This window comes from Entelurus aequoreus, linkage group LG20 (genome assembly GCF_033978785.1).
Source record: "Entelurus aequoreus isolate RoL-2023_Sb linkage group LG20, RoL_Eaeq_v1.1, whole genome shotgun sequence".
Classification (NCBI taxonomy): Eukaryota; Metazoa; Chordata; class Actinopteri; order Syngnathiformes; family Syngnathidae; genus Entelurus; species Entelurus aequoreus.
In genome coordinates, this window is record NC_084750.1 from 15950994 (window position 1) to 15972120 (window position 21127).

General features: G+C 38.7%; 1 protein-coding gene across 6 annotated transcripts in view; it reads left to right on the forward strand.

Moving 5' to 3' along the window:
* Positions 1–21127, forward strand: part of hycc1 (hyccin PI4KA lipid kinase complex subunit 1) — an 86424-nt gene that overhangs the window by 36228 nt on the left and 29069 nt on the right. For all 6 annotated transcript variants that reach the window (XM_062029469.1, XM_062029470.1, XM_062029468.1 and 3 more), the window contains 4 exons: positions 3730–3831; positions 11920–12099; positions 12652–12732; positions 12802–12917. In XM_062029469.1, coding sequence (XP_061885453.1) covers positions 3730–3831; positions 11920–12099; positions 12652–12732; positions 12802–12917 — 479 coding nt within the window. The remainder of the gene's footprint in view (positions 1–3729; positions 3832–11919; positions 12100–12651; positions 12733–12801; positions 12918–21127) is intronic.

The following is a 21127-nucleotide window of genomic DNA, read 5'->3' on the forward strand; positions in this document are numbered from 1 at the left end:
TGACAAAAATATATCCCCATATACAGTACAGGCCAAAAGTTTGGACACACCTTCTCCTCATTCAATGCGTTTTCTTTGTCATGACTATTTACATTGTAGATTGTCACTGAAGGCATCAAAACTATGAATGAACACATGTGGAGTTATGTATTTAACAAAAAATGGTGAAATACGATGACAGGGGACGCCGTGCCAGCAACCTGAGGGTTCCTGGTTCAATCCCCACCTTCTACCAACCTAGTCACGTTCGTTGTGTCCTTGAGCAAGACACTTCACCCTTGCTCCTGATGGGGCGTGGTTAGTTAGGGCCTTGCATGGCAGCTGCCGCCATCAGTGTGTGAATGTGTGTGTGAATGGGTGAATGTGGAAATAGTGTCAAAGCGCTTAGAGTACCTTGAAGGTACTCAAGTATAACCCATTTACCATTTACATAAATAACTGAAAACATGTGTTGTATTCTAGTTTCTTCAAAATAGCCACCCTTTGCTCTGATTACCGTATTTTTCGGATTATAAATCGCTCCGAAGTATAAGTCGCACCGGCCGAAAATGCATAATAAAGAAGGAAAAAAACATATACCGTATTTCCTTGAATAGCCGCAGGGGCGCAAATTAATTTAAAACCTCCTGTCACTCCGGCGTTTACCGGAAACCGGCGGGATGGCCGTGCATGCGGTAATTATTTTAAAACCTCTTCTCACTCCGGCGTTTACCAAAAGGAATCCGGTAAATTTAGGCGTGCGCTTTGAGTGTGATGTAAGCATACCATCATGAAAAGCACATTTAATAAAAAAAACGTTATTATGGTCTTACCTGTACTTATAAATGGAGTCCATTTGCAGCTCCTTCTGACCAAAAGCATCGATAACTTGTTTATAGAAGTCTTCCTTATTTTCTTTCTTCAGTTTTAAAAGACTCTCTTTCTCGATGGAGATATTCCTTTAATTATTACCTCCTGCTTCCATTGAAAGTCCAGTTTAGAAAACTGTTTTATTTTAGATACCGGTATGTAATCCTCCATGTTAAAAGTTCAGGCAGAGGCTGCGTGTGTTCACTTCTTCTGCAGTACCGGAAGTCGCAAGAAGGATCACTAGCGCGGCAGCGCCCTCTACCACCAGGAGGCGGGAGTCATTTCATGACTCATACAGTATTTAACACACGCAGATACGGTATATTAATAAAACATAGCTGCTTACTGTTCTTTTTAGCATACTGTACCGGTATTCAATAGCTTGGACCTTAAATCCTACTGAATAGCTCTTTATCTTTTTTCCTTTGTGCAATTGCAAACTACTGCAAGCAGCTTCCTCCATTTTGAAAATGAGGACAGGTAAAGCGTCACTTGGGACGTAACAAATTTGACCCGGTGGAAGTTCTAGCCATATGCTAAATATTTTGCGAAACGAGTTTGACCCGGCGACAATTATAGACATGCGATAATAAAATTAATATTTTGCGAAACGAATTTGATCCGGCGTCAATAATGAACCGGCGATAAGGCCAAGCATGCGTTAATTATTTTGAGAAACGAGTTTGACCCGGCAGTAATTCTAGACGTGCGAATACTATATTCCCTGCGCCAATTCAAGGAAATACGGTATATGTCGCACTGGAGTATAAGTCGCATTTTTGGGGGAAATTTATTTGATAAAATCCAACACCAAGAATAGACATTTGAAAGGCAATTTAAAATGTCTAAAGAATAGTGAACAACAGGCTGAATAAGTGTACGTTATATGAGGCATAAATAACCAACTGGTATGTTAACGTAACATATTATGGTAAGAGTCATTCAAATAACTATAACATATAGAACATGCTATACGTTTACCAAACAATCTGTCACTCCTAATTCTAAATCCCATGAAATCTTCTTCCTCTGTGTCTCTTCTAAACAACTCTGCCAACTCCAAAGGTATGCGCCGCTTCCTCTTGCCGTTTTCTGCTACATATTTCACTACGTCCAGTTTGTCATCTGCAGTATATGATTTCTTTTTCGGTGCCATTTTTGTTCAGCCCTTCTCAGTTTTTATAAGTTACCGCCAATGTTGAAATGATCCATTTTTATAGCTACGGACGTAGTAGCAGGTAGCATCCCATGATGACCCACAATGCACTTCTGCCATGACGCACAATGCACTTCTGCCATGACCCGCCCCCGCCGAATTTTTATTGGTTGACGTGTGTGTGACGATTGTTGACATGTGTGTGATGATTGCTGACATTCGCCTTTTCTCTTACGGGAATGAGATGAATATTTTATTTGATATTTTACGGTAAAGTGTTAATAATTTCACACATAAATCGCTTCGGAGTGTAAATCGCACCCCCGGCCAAACTATGAAAAAAACTGCGACATATAATCCGAAAAATACAGTACTGCTTTGCACACTCTAGGCATTCTCTCCATGAGCTTCAAGCACACCTCTGAAGTGAAAACCATTTCAGGTGACTACCTCTTGAAGATCATGGAGAGAATGCCAAGAGTTTGCAGAGCGGTAATCAGAGCAAAGGGTGGCTATTTTGAAGAAACTAGAATATAAAACATGTTTTCAGTTATTTCACCTTTTTTTGTTAAGTGCATAACTCCACATGTGTTCATTCTAGGGCTGCAACTAACGATTAATTTGATAATCGATTAATCTGTCGATTATTACTTCAATTAATCGATTAATAATCGGATAAAGGAGACAAACTACATTTCTATCCTTTCCAGTATTTTATTGAAAAAAAACAGCATACTGGCACCATACTTATTTTGATTATTGTTTCTCAGCTGTTTGTAAATGTTGCAGTTTATAAATAAAGATTTATTTTTAAAAATAAATAAATAAATAAATAAATTTAATTATTTTTTTATTTATTTATTTTAAAAAGCCTCTGCGCATGCGCATAGCATAGATCCAACGAATCGATGACTAAATTAATCGGCAACTATTTTTTTAATCGATTTAATCGATTAGTTGTTGCAGCCCTAGTTCGTTCATAGTTTTGATGTGACAATCTACAATGTAAATAGTCATGAAAATAAAGAAAACACATCTATTTAAAACACATTTATATTACCGTAATTTCCGGACTATAAGCCGCTACTTTTTCCCCTCGTTCTGGTCCCTGCGGCTTATACAACGGTGCGGCTTATTTATGGCCTGTTCTTCTCCGACACCGACGAAGAGGATTTCGGTGGTTTTAGTACGCAGGAGGAAGACGATGACACAATGATTAAAGACTGACTTTTCATATACCGGTAGGCTGGTTATTTTGATAACGTACATGCGAGCACTTTGTATTACTTTGCACCGTTGTATTATTTGTACTCTGCACGAATGCTGTTCGCCATGTCAAAGATGTGAAAGTTTGATTGAATGATTGAAAGATTTATAGTTAATAAATGGGACGCTTTGCGTTCCCAAACAGTCATCTCTGTCCCGACAATCCCCTCCGTGGTAGCAGGAACCCCTATATACTACGGTAATTACACATCAAAACCCTGCGGCTTATAGTCGGGTGCGGCTTATATATGGAGCAATCTGTATTTTCCCCTAAATTTAGCTGGTGCGGCTTATAGTCAGGTGCGGCTTATAGTCCGGAAATTACGGTATTTATCATTTATTGAATGAGAAGGTGTGTCCAAACTTTTGGCCTGTACTGTACATGGTGATGTCACACTCGTGCCAAATTTCATCCTCAATAGGAAGGCTGAAATGTAAACAAACTCTGTATGTTTCAGACGCTGCCAGACAATGCCGTGTCAGCATATGCCATATCGCTAAGAGACAAAGGTGCCCTGGTGCTCGCACTCTACAAGGTCATCCGAGAGAACTACAGTGAAGTATGGACATAACCTTTTTAACCTCACATTTTAGCAACTATTGTCTTCTCTTCAGAAGGGACAATATATTCGAAATTAAACTCGGATATAACTCAGTCAGTGTGCAGCTTGTATAACGATATAGATTTACTCAACACACGGAACGTCCCGGAAGAGTGCTGCAAGGGGTTCTGGGTATTTGTTCTGTTGTGTTTATGTTACGGTGCGGATGTTCTCCCGAAATGTGTTTGTCATTCTTATTTGGTGTGGGTTCACAGTGTGGCGCATATTTGTAACAGTGTTAAAGTTGTTTATACGGCTACCCTCAGTGTGACCTGTATGGCTGTTGACCAAGTATGCCTTGCATTCACTTGTGTGTGTGGAAAAGCCGTAGATATTATGTGATTGGGCTGGCACGCAAAGGCAGTGCCTTTTAAGGTTTATTGGCACTCTGTACTTCTCTCTACGTCCGTGTACCACTCCGTACAGCGGCGTTTTAAAAAGTCATGAATTTTACTTTTTGAAACCGATACCGATAATTTCCGATATCACATTCTAAAGCATTTATCGGCCGATAATATTGGCAGTCCGATATTATCGGACATCTCTATTTCACACAGCGGATAGATGTTAGGTCATCGCTTGATGATGTTCCTGGTGCCCACACTTTTTCTGCAGGCGAGCTACTTTTCAGTTTTTCCAAGTGTAGGGGATCTACCTCATTCATATATATCATTTATATGTATTTATTTATGAAGGAGACGTTTTTGTTAACAAGTTAAAAGTTAAAGTACCACTAATAGTCACACACACACACACACACACACACACACACACACACACACACACACACACACACACACACACACACACACACACACACACACACACACACTAGGTGTGGTTCAATTACCCTCTGCATTTGACCCATCCCCTTGTTCCACCCCCTGGGAGGGGAGGGGAGCAGTGAGCAACAGCGCTGGCTGCGCTCGGGGATCATTTTGGTGATTTGGTCAACAAGTTAAAGGTGTTTAATGAAAATACAAGCATGTTTAACACATATAGATTCCTTTCTTTCATGAAGACAAGAATATAAGTTGGTGTATTACCTGATTCTGATGACTTGCATTGATTGGAATCAGACAGTAGCAGTGTTTCCCACAAATTCATTTATTTGTGGCGGCCCACCACGAAAGAATTACGTCCGCCACAAATAAAATAAAATAAAAAAATTTTTTTTTTAAAAAAAGGTTTTTTTTGTTGTTGTTTTTTTTGTTTTTTTGTCCTCTCCAGCTTCTCAGGCAAATCATATAGTAGATGTAGATGCCCATATCGGCTGTCCAGATTTACTTTACAAAAGAGAAGTGTAGGATACTTCTCTTGTTGCCTTATTTGTATTTGACTTTATTAAATGTATTTATATTAGAAACACAACATGTGTATATAACAAAGGGTGCAAAGTCTGCAGGCAGTAGGAAACACATGGTTAAGTGTAGGGAGTAAAACTGATGGCAGTCTAAAGTTCAAGATTTTTGGAGCGCTTTGTTCAGTGGATCAGATGTTTGATGAAGCTCTGTGTCTATCTACCACCACTACTGTTTTCTGTTTATTTGTTACTGACTGTGGCAGGACACCTCTGCCTCTGTTTCACTTTATGTTGCTGGTAAATAATATGGTTGTAGTAGTAGGCTAAAGTTAAATTATTTAGTATGCACTAATTAAAGGGGCGGAGCTTTATGAGACATTTTAGCTTTTATATTTTATAAGATATTTTTTTTGTAAGAACCACAATTAATAAATATATTTCAGTGAATAACTTATTGTTCAAATCTGTATATAAATATGTACATAAAGTGTTGTAATTATATTGTAAAATGGATGGATGGACGTTTAAAACAAAACTGTTATTATTAATTAGTAAGTATAAATTTTTTGAGCTTTTAGAGAAAATCATAATGTAGTAAATTATGCAAATTAATCGATGTCATGGTGACCACGCCCGTAGCCACGCCCATAGCCACGCCCCCACCGCCACAGGTATCTTGGCAGTTTATGGGAAACACTGAGTAGTGATGATAACCTCCACATTTTCAAATGGAGGAGGAAAAAAGTCCTCCTCTCTGTCCAATACCACATGAAAGTGCTTGCTTTTTGCCATCTTATTTGTCCAGCTTCCATACTCCTTTTTATACACTTAATAGGAAATACATTGGCGGCAAACTCCGTAGCTTGCTGGCTTGTGCACGCCGGCTTTCTGAGACTCTTATTTTGTTAGCGCAGGCAGGATGAAGCAGGGCTTTTATTGTGAAGACAGGAACTGTGCAGTCGGTCTTTAGAGTTTTGACGAGAGTCTGTTGAAATAAAAAGTGTTTCTCGCCTTCCTGTCGGTCATTTTTTCTTTAATAATGCAGCCAGCGTCATCTCACAAGACCCTCGGGTGCCGTGAATGTCAATCAAGTGACGAAAGTGACGTCTTGGTGAAGATTGATGATCGCTAATTTTTTAGGTAATATCGGCAGTCCGATATTATCGGCCGATAAATGCTTTAAAATGTAATATCGGAAATTATCGGTATCGGTTTCAAAAAGTAAAATTTATGACTTTTTAAAACGCAGCTGTACGGAGTGGTACACGGACGTAGGGAGAAGTACAGAGCAGTTGAGTCTCCCAGTCATACTTGCCAACCCTCCCGATTTTCCCGGGAGACTCAGGAATTTCAGTGCCCCTCCCGAAAATCTCCCGGGGCAACCATTCTCCCGAATTTCTCCCGATTTCCACCCAGACAACAATATTGGTGGCGTGCCTTAAAGGCACTGCCTTTGCGTGCCGGCCCAATCACATAATATCTACGGCTTTTCACACACACACAAGTGAATGCAAGGCATACTTGGTCAACAGCCATACAGGTCACACTGAGGGTGACCGTATAAACAACTTTAACACTGTTACAAATATGCGCCACACTGTGAACCCACACCAAACAAGAATGACAAACACATTTCGGGAGAACATCCGCACCGTAACACAACATAAACACAACAGAACAAATACCCAGAACCCCTTGCAGCACTAACTCTTCCGGGACGCTACAATATACACCCCCCGCTACCTCCTACCCCCCCACCTCAACCTCCTCATGCTCTCTCAGGGAGAGCATGTCCCAAATTCCAAGCTGCTGTTTTGAGGCATGTTCAAAAAAATAATGCACTTTGTGACTTCAATAATAAATATGGCAGTGCCATGTTGGCATTTTTTTCCATAACTTGAGTTGATTTATTTTGGAAAACCTTGTTACATTGTTTAATGCATCCAGCGGGGCATCACAACAAAATTAGGCATAATAATGTGTTAATTCCACGACGGTATATATCGGTATCGATTGATATCGGAATCAGTAATTAAGAGTTGGACAATATCGGATATTGGCAAAAAAGCCATTATCGGACATCTCTAATTTTTAGGTCTATTTTTTTTAATGCCTGGCTGGCCATCGACCGGTAGCTCGCGATCGACGTAATGGGCACTCCTGCTATAAACTTTATCTTTAGCTTCTTCATAAAGTTGTGTAGAGAAATGTGCGATTTTTTTTGCGAACATAAGAATTTTTTTTAAACCAAATAAATATTTGTAAGCAAAAATAATGTATTTGAAGCAAAGAAAAATATGAAAACTAAAAAATAATTTGGGGGGGGTTACGAATATTTTTGGGGTTATAAATGATAAATGATAAATGGGTTATACTTGTATAGCGCTTTTCTACCTTCAAGGTACTCAAAGCGCTTTGACACTATTTCCACATTCACCCATTCACACAAATGTGCCCCTTTTGGCCAAAATGTATTTAAAAAAAATAAAATAATTGTATATAGAGACAAACTGTAATAACTTGAAGTAAATAATGAAGATTAAAAACCAATTACAAACAAAAGATAAAAAAATAAATAAATTAATTAAAAGCAGTCTTTTTCTCACAATGTGTCGACTTTTTTCTTATAAAATTAGGAACAATTTCTCATATTCTTTCGGTTTCTGTAATATTGCAATATTTTCTCGTAAAATTCTTACTTTTGTATGTAAAATGATTACTTTTTACTGCAAAATGGTGACATTTGTCGTACTAAATTCTGACTTTTATCACAATATTGCCCATTTTTTTTGTTGTTTTTGTAAAATAGTGACACATTTTGAGTAAAATTGTGACTTTTGTCATAATTTTGCCAAGTAAAATTCCGATTATAAAAATGGGACCCATAACCTCCCTGCTTGGCACTCAGCAACAAGGGTTGGAGTTTGGGGTTAAATCACCAAAATGATTCCCGGGCGCGGCGCCGCTGCTGCCCACTGCTCCCCAAGGGGATGGGTCAAATGCAGAGGACAAATTTCACCACATCTAGTGTGTGTGTGACAATCATTGGTACTTTAATCTTTTAATCTTTAATACTGCCAAAATGTCAAAGTTTTCTTATAAAATTGTGACTTTTGTCGAGTAAAATTCCGACTCCTTTCATAAAATTGCCAAAATGTTGAGCTTTTCTTGGAAAAGTGCCACTCTTATTGAGTAAAATTCCAACTTTTATCATAATATTGCACAAATATTCAGTTTTTCTTGTAACATTTATGACTCAACTTCAATCTTGCTGGATGGGTCTCGTCTAAACAAGACGTTAGAAGCCTTTTTATTGGTCAGTTTTGCCCACCACTCGTCTTGGGATTTTCTCTCCAAATGTGTTGAGGGTGTAAGTAGTCAGCAATCACGCCATCCTCCGAGACTAACCAATAAAAAGGCTTCTAAAATATTGTTCAGGCGAGGCCTCGCCCACAAGATTGAAGTTAAGATGTAATCGAATAAAAATAAATTGCAACCAAATACTACCATTTCTTACCAAATCTTTTTTAATAGTTTTGAAAAGAAAAAATTGCAAATTTCTTGGAGGGTTGCACATCTTTTTTGTCTGGTTTCATTAAAAAAAAAAAAAAAGTATACAAATGGAATTGAAATCTGAAGAATAGAAATCTACCATATGTCCCAGTTTTACCTTCTACAATATCATCACTTTTCCCTTTGGTAAACTGCAGCCCTCAGACCATGATGAAACCCGCTGGATGTCACATAAATTGGACGTGCAGCACTCCTTTTGCCTAAAACCTTCAGAAGAAGATAAACACATTCAAACACTTTTAAAAATACTTTGTCTCTGAAGAAGCCATATCTAATGTTGAAGTGTGTCTATTTAGTGTATTTCACTTCTTAAAGTAAAACTTGGTTAAACGATTTCAGCATGTGTATTTTTGAGCAATGTCAATATATGACATTTTTTAATTATTACATCCCTGTACAAGCTGTGCACTGACTGACCTAAAGTATACCCAAGTTTAATTACCGTATTGTCCGGACTATAAGCTGCACCCTCTAATTTTTAGAAGAAGAAAATATGTTTTTTAACCCTTGTGTAATGTTCATATTGTTGTTACTCAGCCAGCGTTTGTGGGTCTGATGGTCCCGTTGCATTTCGTGGCTTTTAATGCCTCACAGTCAAACACTTTTATGTTAAAATACTGAACAGATGTTTACCTTATCCCAATAAACATGCAACGGGTCCATCAGACCCACAAACGCTGGCTGAGTAACAACAATGCGAACGTTGCGCGGAAAATTTCTCTGCCAGTTTCTGCATCCCACAGGGATTCTTCTTTTGTGTTTCTGCACCTGCGCTTCCCACACAAGGTTGCAACATTGTTTGTCAACACTGTCTGCTCTCATTTTCTCGCACATTTGACCCTCTGATGTTCTGTGTACCCACACTCTGTCCTCCTCCTGTCTAGGCCTGCTGTGTGTGTGAGTGTGTGTGTGTGTTACACCAGTGGTCCCCAACCACCGGGCCGCAGACCGATTGGTACCGGGCCGCACAAGAAATTAAAAAAAAAAAATATATATATATTTTTATTTTTTTAAATTTTTTTAATGAAATCAACATAAAAAACACAATATATACATTACATATCAATATAGATCAATACAGTCTGCAGGGATACAGTCCGTAAGCACACATGATTGTATTTATTTATGTAAAAAAAAAATTAAAAAAAATATTTTTTTAAAAAATACTCCCCCCCCCCCCCACCGGTCCGTGGGACAAATTTTCAAGCGTTGACCGGTCCGCAGCTACAAAAAGGTTGGGGACCACTGTGTTACACAGAACATCAATTTCCACATTAGCCCCAGGTCCAGTTGACCCGGACATCTTATATGTAATAGAAATGTGTAGGGGGGGTGTATGGTGTGTGGTCATTAAATATGTATTCTGATATATGTTCTTCACAGAAAATGAGCCAAAATCAGTGAGTCTCAGTTTTAAAAATGAATTAATTGTATCATTTTTCTTTTAATAAAAAAATTAAAACGGGTCCCACAGACCCGAACACCACGCAAGGTGTATGCCGTTACGTAGTGAAAATGAGATATTTACATAGAAATATTTTGTAAATGTTTATTTACATACTTTAATTGTTTTCTAAGGGTGCCTGTAACACGGCAGTAAAACGGCAGATCAAACAAAACATAAAAGTCATTGATGTATTTATTCATCCTTTACAAGATGAGAAAGATTTTCTCCTTTTTTATTAAGGGTCAAGATGTTTATCAGGATTCTTCTTCCCTGTACTTTGTAAATACTTTGACTTTGAACACTTTTTTTTTTACTTTTTTTTATTTAACCAGGTAAAATCCCATTGAGATCAAAGATCTCTTTTCCAAGGGAGACCTGGCCAAGAGGGCAGCAGCAAGGTTACATTAAAAACCGTAAACAACACATAAAATATCAAATGTACAACATTAAAACTTGCTCACATGACACATGTGCATACAGACAAGGTAGACTGCAATCCTTTCACAGAGGCTTTAAACTCATTTAATGTAACAAGGGCTTGAAGTTGAAGATTCGATTGTAGGTTATTCCAAGCCTTCTTGGAATAACCTGCACGTTCTTAATTTGGATCATTTTAGTACATTGTTTGATTTCTTTGCTTAATCCAGTGTTTTTCAACCTTTTTTGAGCCAAGGCACATTTTTTGCGGTTAAAAAACCCGGAGGCACACCACCAGTAGAAATAATTAAAAAACGAAACTCAGTTGACAGTAAAAAGTCGTTGTCGCAATTGTTGGATGTGACTTTAAAGCATAACCAAGCATGCATCAATATAGCTCTTGTCTCAAAGTAGGTGTACTGTCACCACCTGTCACATCACGCCGTGACTTATTTTGACTTTTTTGCTGTTTTCCTGTGTGTAGTGTTTTTTAGTTCTTGTCTTGCGCTCCTATTTTGGTGGCTTTTTCTCTTTTTTGGGTATTTTCCTGTAGCAGTTTCATGTCTTCCTTTGAGCGATATTTCCCGCATCTACTTTGTTTTAACAATCAAGAATATTTCAGTTGTTTTTATCCTTCTTTGTGAGGACATTGTTGATTGTCATGTTCGGATGTACATTGTCTTTGCTCCACAGTCAGTCTTTGCTGTCCTCCAGCATTCTGTTTTTGTTTACTTTGTAGCCAGTTCAGTTTTAGTTTTGTTCTGCATAGCCTTCCCTGAGCTTCAATGCCTTTTCTTAGGGGCGCTCGCCTTTTGTTTATTTTTGGTTTAAGCATTGGACACCTTTTTTACCTGCACAATGCCTCCCGCTGTTTCCAACATCCATAACGCAATTAGCTACCTGCTGCCACCTACTGATATGGAAGAGTATTACACAGTTACTCTGCCGAGCTCTAGACAGCACCGACGCTCAACAACAACACATCATTTGCAGACTATAATTACTGGTTTGCAAAACATATTTTTAACCCAAATAGGTGAAATTAGATAATCTCCCACGGCACACCAGACAGGGGTTGAAAAACACTGGCTTAATCCATTCCATAATTTAGCCGGTAGCGAAGAAAAATCCACAGATTAGCCGCACCTTTGTATAAACCGCAGTGTTCAAAGCGTGTGAAAAATTGAGCGCCTTTATTCCGGAAAATACGGTACTATAGTATTGTAACTTGAGATTTCCTGCAATGTGAGAAGTGTACGAACTTTAGTGACTCATTGTATGGCAACCATGTTTTCGTCATCCTCAGCTGCTGGAGCCAGTGTGTCACCAGTTGTTTGAGTTTTACCGGAGTGGTGACCCGCATCTGCAACGTTTCACTCTCCAGTTCCTGCCGGAACTTCTGTGGAGCCTGCTCTCCGTCAGCGCCGCCAGAGACCCGCACACCTCGGGCTGTATCGAGGCCCTGCTGCTCGGCATTTACAACCTGGTAGGGAAAAGGATGAGTGTGTGTTTTCCCCTGCGGTTTTGTCTGGCAGGATCACATTCTTAAACCGGGTGATTCATCTTGAAGGAAACAAGGGGATTTAGAAAGATTCATTTAGAACTTCCTTTGCCAGGGTTATAAAGCGGCGTCAGGGAGTTGGAAATGGAAAGGTATTTGGCAGGCTGTGCCTTGCAAACGTCAACATCCCAGTTTGTTTACAGCTCATTTCAGTCCTATTTTAATCCATTTCTGTTGCTGCGAGCACAGGCTTGGCTCTCGTCCTGTCTGCATAACAGAATAGGTCATGTGTCACTCGGCACACGAGCTTACTCCTAATAATTGAACTGACATTAACATGCACTCAGGGGGCACTCAAACCCCGTGGTGTGATGGTGTTGATGTGGGTATACACACAACACAGATATAGAAGGGAAATGGAGGACTTCACACAAACACCCACACATTAAAGATGAGTGTTTGCACTTGAACACATGCACAGACGAAAACCCTCTGTTTTCTTAACTCGCTGATATGTTCCTTTGTCTTTCCGTTCAGGAAATAGTCGATAAAGATGGACAGAGTAAAGTATTATCCTTCACCGTCCCTTCCCTTTCCACACCCTCGGTGTATCACGAGGTAAGGAACCCACACATGGAAATGTATGAAAATAATGTTGCGTGTCAAAATGTCATCTCCACCCTCCAGCCGTCGACCATCGGATCCAACGCCCTGACGGAAGAAGCCCTGGCCAATCACGGACTGAGCAGGGTGGTGTACAGCGGGCCACACCTCCAGAGAGAAAACTTCACCGCACAGAACAGGTGACAGCCGTGATAACATAACCAGCAATTGGTTGAATTATTTACATGTCTTTGTAAGCGATGCCAGCTGGTGTGGCCGTGTGAGGGTATGTTGTCTGAACCTCACTTCCCGACGCTTTAAGAGCTCAATCTTTGGGCATTCTGGACCCTGGTTCGAGCCTGGTTAGCGCTTATTGGGCGTGTCAAACATGGAACACCAGACAACACAAGCTTCATTTACAAAGTACACTGCAAAAAGTGAAATCTAAGTAAGATTGAATATCTCAAATAAGGGTGTTATTTGCTTATTTTCTGTCTGATAAGATAATTCTTCTCACTAAGCAGATTTGATGTTAGTGTTTTACTTGTTTTAAGGGTTTTGGTCCTAAATCAGGGGTCACCAACCTTTTTGAAACCAAGAGCTACTTCTTGGGTACTGATTAATGCGAAGGGCTACCAGTTTGATACACACTTAAATAAATTGCCAGAAATAGCCAATTTGCTCAATTTACCTTTAACTCTCTGTTATTATTAATAATTAATGATATTTATTTTTGGGGAAACACTGATCATCTTAATGATTCCTCACAATAAATATATATAGAAACAGATAAATATCAATATGCAACACTTTATTTTCATAGTTTCTCTAAGTGCACATTTTTCAAATTGAACATTTTCAAATGATCACTTCTAAGACAGTCTTGTGAAATCACAATATCCCATTTTAACTAGCTAGCCACTAACATTTTTTAACAAATCATGAATTACTTTGCACCATGTTTGTACAAATAATAACTCATTTAAAATACAAAAGTCAACTCTCAAATTTTTAAATAAATCATGTCACACTTTGAACTGGACCGTCAGTTAGTGAAGACCAAGTCTTTAAAATATTTTCTTGGATTTTCAAATTCTATTTGAGTTTTGTCTCTCTTAGAATTAAAAATGTCGAGCAAAGCGAGACCAGCTTGCTAGTAAATAAATAAAATTTAGAAAATAGAGGCAGCTTACTGGTAAGTGCTGCTATTTGAGCTATTTTTAGAACAGTCCAGCGGGCTACTCATCTGGTCCTTACGGGCTACCTGGTGCCCACGGGCACCGTGTTGGTGACCCCTGTCCTAAATGATCTCAGTAAGATATTACAGCTTGTTGCTGAGATTGCATGACCTATATTGAGTAAAACATGCTTGAAACTAGAATATCAACTGTTGCAAAGCTGTGTCATCAACACTCACAAGTATAAAACTGCTTTTTCCAAAGTAAGAATTTCTTATTTCAAGCATGAAATAAAAAATCATGACTTTGACACAATTGTGTCTCATAATTAAAACAGATGACAGCCAAATGGACTTTGCTGTTTTATTTTCAATGAAACAATAGAACATAAGTACTCATATAGTAGTACAGTTGGCACAGTACAGCAAACTCCATCCATCCATTTCCTACCGCTTATTCCCTTCGGGGTCGCTGGAGCCTATCTCAGCTACAATCGGGCGGTAGGCGGGGTACACCCTGGACAAGTCGCCACCTCATCGCAGGGCCAACACAGATAGACAGACAACATTCACACTCACATTCACACACTAGGGACCATTTAGTGTTGCCAATCAACCTATCCCCAGGTGCATGTTTTTGGAGGTGGGAGGAAGCCGGAGTACCCGGAGAGAACCCACGCGGTCACGGGGAGGACATGCAAACTCCACACAGAAAGAGCGGAGGATCGAACCCAGGACCTTCGTATTGTGAAGCAGATGCACTAACCCTTCCTTAACGTAAATGACCGCCATAACCACAACACCAGGGGGAGCTCCACTAACCACGTTAAACCCAGATTCCGAACTAACAGAGGTCGTAACTCATTCTCTTTCTATGCCACATCAATGTGGAATGCACTCCCAACAGGTATAAAAGAAAGGGCATCTCTATCCTCCTTCAAAACCGCAATAAAAGTTCACCTCCAGGCAGCTACAACCCTAAACTAACACCCTCCCCGGATTGCTAATAATCAAATGTAAACAATCAAATGCAGATACTTTTTCTTATGCCTTCTGATCTCTCTCTCTCTCTCTCTCTCTCTCTCTCTCTCTCTCTCTCTCTCTCTCTCTCTCTCTCTCTCTCTCTCTCTCTTTTCTCTTTCTCTTTCTCTTTCTCTTTCTCTCTCTCTCTCTCCACTACTTGCTGTCCATATCCTACCCCACCCCTCCACACCCCTGATTGTAAATAATTAAATGTGATTATCTTGTGTGATGACTGCATTATGATGATAGTATATATCTGATAGTATATATCTGTATCATGAATCAATTTAAGTGGACCCCGACTTAAACAAGTTGAAAAACTTATTCGGGTGTTACCATTTAGTGGTCAATTGTACGGAATATGTACTTCACTTTGCAACCTACTAATAAAAGTCTCAATCAATCAATCAAAAAACCCCTCTTCCACCGTGCTGCCCCAGTACAGCAAACTGACAGTTAATATTTAAACATTTAACATGTGACATTTCAAACAATTTCGAACAGAAATAGTTCATGCACATTCAGATAAATTCTTCAAAATTACAATTAAAAAAATGTTGGTCGGGGGGCCGGGCTGTAAATAAATATATATATATATATATATATATATATATATATATATATATATATATATATATATATATATATATATATATTCCTTGCGCACTAATTCACTGAAAGAGCACGCACTTGGCGTGATGATGTCATGTTATCGATGGGAAAATGCAAGAAATGTAATGCCGAGTGCATATCATTATGTCAAGATAATGGCACTAGCATTTACTTAATTTAAGAATATTTTTCAACATATTGAGAAAAAAGGTCTCACATTTGTTTTTTCTACCAAGAAAAGTGCACTTGTTATTAGTGAGAATGTGCTTATTTTAAGGTATTTTTGGGTTAATTGAGGTTAGCTAATTTGACTTGTTTTGGAAAGTCTTGACAAGCCAAATTTTCTTGTTCTATTGGCAGATAATTTTGCTTAGTTCAAGTAAAATACCCCTCATTTTTGTACTTTTTTTCTTGTTTTTGAACACTGACTTTTTGCTCCTTTAAAAATGGCTACTTTAGAGTCAAGATTTTATTCATATTGCATCCATGAAATACACAGATCTCTTGATAAATAGTTATGTCAGTTCTGATTCACATATAAAATGATTTAAAGATGTTCATCAAAATTCTTCCTCTTTGTACAAAAGTATGATTTTGTCTATGAAATTGTTATAAGTACACCTCTGCATATAAAGCCTGCTCAGTGGCCTTGTGGTTAGAGCAGGGGTGGGCAATTAATTTTTACCGGGGGCCGCATGAGCAACCCGAGCACTGCTGGAGGGCCACATCGACAATATTTCAATTACATTTTGCTCAATATTATTTGTTATATATTCCGTAAGATAAATAATAATAATAATAATAGTAATACTTCAACATAGTGTGTGTAACAGCATTCCATGACTAATATAAATAAATTAACATTAATAATAAATTACAGTAAAATAAGCACACGTATGACTGAGGAGTCATAGTGTAACTTTGTGTGGTGTTTGAGTTGTCCGACTTTTTGTGTGGCCATAAACGCACCAGTGGTTTAGTGGTATGCGTGTTGGTGACAGATGACAAGTTGGTTTTGGCCTGGTTTGTACGGCAGAAAATGACTAGTTTTTCGAGATAGAAGTGTTTTACTCATGTTTTTGGTGTGGTTATGTCCGAATATAAACAGTTTTGCTCAATAAAGTGATCGATATAATTCCTGTCGTCGAAGCATCTCGATAGACGTTACAATAATTGAACGGTGTTCAATTGAACGGTGTTGACGAACACCGTTAGGGCCGCTTGTTGTCACTGTCACTCAAAGTTGCATTGCAAAATTACACAGAATAAATATGTTTATTTTGTTTAGAATTCAGATGGGATTTGATTTGGTGCGCGGCATATATTTGCTGTGCGCAGAGGCCGCTTGAGCAGTGCGCAATTGCGCAGGCGCGCACCATAGAGGGAACGTTGCTTGGCATTCCATGTCTTGTTGAAAACACGCCATTCCTCATCAACTTTTCTCTTTTTAGCGTCTCGGGTGTAAACCGTGCATCACTTGTCGCTGCATGTGCACCTTCACTCGCATGTTACACACGGACATACGCTCATAAATAACACTTTTCAAAATAAAAGCAGCACAGTTGTATTGCGCGCACGACAGATGTTTTTTCAACTTTATTTTGTAATTTGTGATTGCAGCTGTTCACATTCACTCACAATCACGCACACGCATACGTCCACACGGAAGTAATACAAATAACGATTTCCAAAACAAAAGCAGCACCGTTGTATTGCACACTCGACATAGATACTTTTTAAAATTTATTTTGTAATTTATAATTGGCCTCACGCGGGCCGGACAGGGACGCACAAAGGGCCGGATGTGGCCCGCGGGCCGCAGAATGCCCAGGTCTGGGTTAGAGTGTCCGCCCTGAGATCGGTAGATCGTGAGTTCAAACCTTTACTCAAGTCAATACCAAAGACTATAAAAATGGGACCCATTGCTTCCCTCAAGGGTTGGAATTGGGGGTTAAATCACCAAAATGATTCCCGAGTGCGGCTGCTGCTCACTGCTCCCCTCACCCCCCAGGGGGTGGAACAAGGGGATGGGTCAAATGCAGAGAGTAATTTCACCACACCTCGTGTGTGTGTGTGACTATCAGTGGTACTTTAACTTTAAAATGGAAGTGTATATTATGATATACAGTACAGGCCAACAGTTTGGACACACCTTCTCATTCAATGCGTTTTCTTTATTTTCATGACTATTTACATTGTAGATTGTCACATTAAAACTATGAATGAACACATGTGGAATTATGTACTTAACAAAAAAGGTGAAATAATAATATTCGAGTTTCTTCAAAATAGCAACCCTATGCTCTGATTACTGCTTTGCACACTCTTGGCATTCTCTCCATGAGCTTCAAGAGGTTGAGAAATGGTTTTCACTTCACAGGTGTCATAGTTTTGATGCCGTCAGTGACAATCTACAATGTAAATAGTCATGAAAATAAAGAAAACGCATTGAACTGAGAAGGTGTGTCCAAACTGTTGGCCTGTACTGTATGTATTTTAAGTGTTTATGTATTCGTGTACAAGGTACATTTGTGTTAGTGAGGGGTTTACGACACATGTAAAAACCTCGGAATTTTACATGTTATTATTGTTGTGTACTATGTTTTGAATGTCTTGATTTTACTTTGGTTTAAATGTATTTTGAACACATGCATTGACAAGTGATACATCATACAGTTGACATATATATACATTTCTCTTTAGAACATGTTCAAAAAGAAGTAGGAAGAAGCCAAGCCTATTAAATCCTTTCTCATTTCCAATGAGCAATGTAGTAGCACGTACTGTATGTTCACTTCCTGTCCTCATTTTGTAGCACAATTTACATCCATGAAATACAACAGATCTCTTGATAAATAGTTGTCAGTTCTGATTCACATACAAAATGATTAATATCTCCTTTTCAACAAAGTTAAAGATGTCCATCAAAATTCTTCCTCTTCGTACAAAAGTACAGTTTGTCTATAAAAGTGTTATAAGTACACCTCTGCATAACATTGTATCCTTATTACTAGAGATGTCCGATAATATCGGTCTGCCGATATTATCGGCCGATAAATGCGTTAAAATGTAATATCGGAAATTATCTGTATCGTTTTTTTTATTATCAGTATCTGTTTTTTTGTGTGTTTTTTTTGTTTTTTTTATTAAATCCACACAAAAAACACAAGATACACTTACAATTAGTGCACCAACCCAAAAAACCTCCCTCCCCCATTCACACTCATTCACACAAAAGGGTTGTTTCTTTCTGTTATTAATATTCTGGTTCCTACATTATATATCAATATATATCAATACAGTCTGCAAGGGATACAGTCTGTGGTTCCCACATTATATATCAATATATATCAATACAGTCTGCAAGGGATACAGTCCGTAAGCACACATGATTGTGCGTGCTGCTGGTCCACTAATAGTACTAACCTTTAACAGTTAATTTTACAAATTTTCATTAATTACTAGTTTCTATGTAACTGTTTTTATATTGTTTTACTTTCTTTTTTATTCAAGAAAATGTTTTTAAATGTATTTATCTTATTTTATTTGATTCATTTTTTTAAAAAGTACCTTATCTTCACCATACCTGGTTGTCCAAATTAGGCATAATAATGTGTTAATTCCACGACTGTATATATCGGTTGATATCGGTATCGGTAATCAAAGAGTTGGACAATATCGGCATATCAGATATCGGCAAAAAGCCATTATCGGACATCCCTACTTATTACCATTAAAGAAAACAACCCACAGGTCTTTCCGAGTCTCCCACCGTAGTCACATTGAAGCCAAGCCCTACATACGCATATTCGAGTACGGCAAAAAAAACAAAAACTATGTTCACACCAGGAGGGCCCACCTCACAGTTTGAGAAGGACTGCATTACGGTCATAATTCAGAGTTGGCCTATACCAGCTGTCCAACCTTGTTAGTTTTAAAGTTGTTGTGTTGCTTTCAGGGTTCCTCGCATCTACTGTAAGGAACCCAGAGGCTTTTATCATCAGAAGGCTCCAATCTGAGTTGTCAGCTTGGCCTCCAGGTCTGTGTTGGTCACTTGAAAGTCATCTTCATAATTACACAGCTGCATGACACTATGGCAGGGTGCTTGAAATAAAACGTTGGCAATACTGTACTTCCTAAGAAACACTCTCTGGTTAATATTATCCTGCCAGTTGGATTTGCTGCTGTGTACTACACATGTGGCCCGCCACTTCATTTTATGTGGCCTGGAATTACCATGCGTCTTATTTGCTTTCTAAATGTAGTCAACTTTCTATTTTGACAGAAAAAAATACATGTACTGTATGCAAATTTGTATTTTAAACGTAATCTAATATTGCAACAAATATATTATCACACATTCCAAACATCAAAATAAGTACTTGAATATGTCCTTGGCTCGTGATTTTGAAGCAACTTCCATCCATCCATTTTCTACCGCTTGTCCCTTACGGGGTCGCGGGGGGTGCTGGAGCGTATCTCAGCTGCATTCGGGCGGAAGGCGGGGTACACCCTGGACAAGTCGCTACCTCATCGCAGGGCCAATAGAAACAGACAGACAACATTCACACACTAGGGCCAATTTAGTGTTGCCAATCAACCTATTATCCATCAAATTGTACAATGTCAAAATTATTTTTACGAGAAAAACTGGTACCTCAGTTGCCAGAATTTTATTGGAAAAACAGGAAACAAAAAAATGTTTAATATTGTTTTTCCATTTAGAGTAATACACCGTAAAAACAACCATAGGTTTTACAGTACAACAGTGGTAGTGTTTTCCCATTTACATTTACAGTATACACTACCGTTCAAAAGTTTGGGGTCACCCAAACAATTTTGTGGAATATCCTTCATTTCTAAGAACAAGAATAGACTGTCGCGTTTCAGATGAAAGTTCTCTTTTTCTGGCCATTTTGAGCGTTTAATTGACCCCACAAATGTGATGCTCCAGAAACTCAATCTGCTCAAAAGAAGGTCAGTTTTGTAGCTTCTGTAACGAGCTCAACTGTTTTCAGATGTGTGAACATGATTGCACAAGGGTTTTCTAATCATCAATTAGCCTTCTGAGCCAATGAGCAAACACATTGTACCATTAGAACACTGGAGTGATAGTTGCTGGAAATGGGCCTCTATACACCTATGTAGATATTGCACCAAAAACCAGACATTTGCAGCTAGAATAGTCATTTACCACATTAGCAATGTATAGAGTGTACTTCTTTAAAGTTAAGACTAGTTTAAAGTTATCTTCATTGAAAAATAAGGACAAGGACATTGTAGTGTACATTGTAAAAAACATGGTAAAATTTTGGCAGCTAAGCTTTACTCTAAAATCTACATATTTTTCCTACAGTGTGCATAAAAATATATAACAATAAATAGTTGTGTAAAGAAGCAATTTAAAATGTATATATTATTCACTGTTAAAAGTGGCCCTCTTAGGGCAGCCATAAATAACTGCCACATAGTACACCCCTGGTGTACTGGGTGGACATCCATCCATCCATCCATCCATTTTCTACCGCTTGTCCCTTTTGGGGGCGCGGGGGGTGCTGGAGCCTATCTCAGCTGCATTCGGGCGGAAGGCGGGGTACA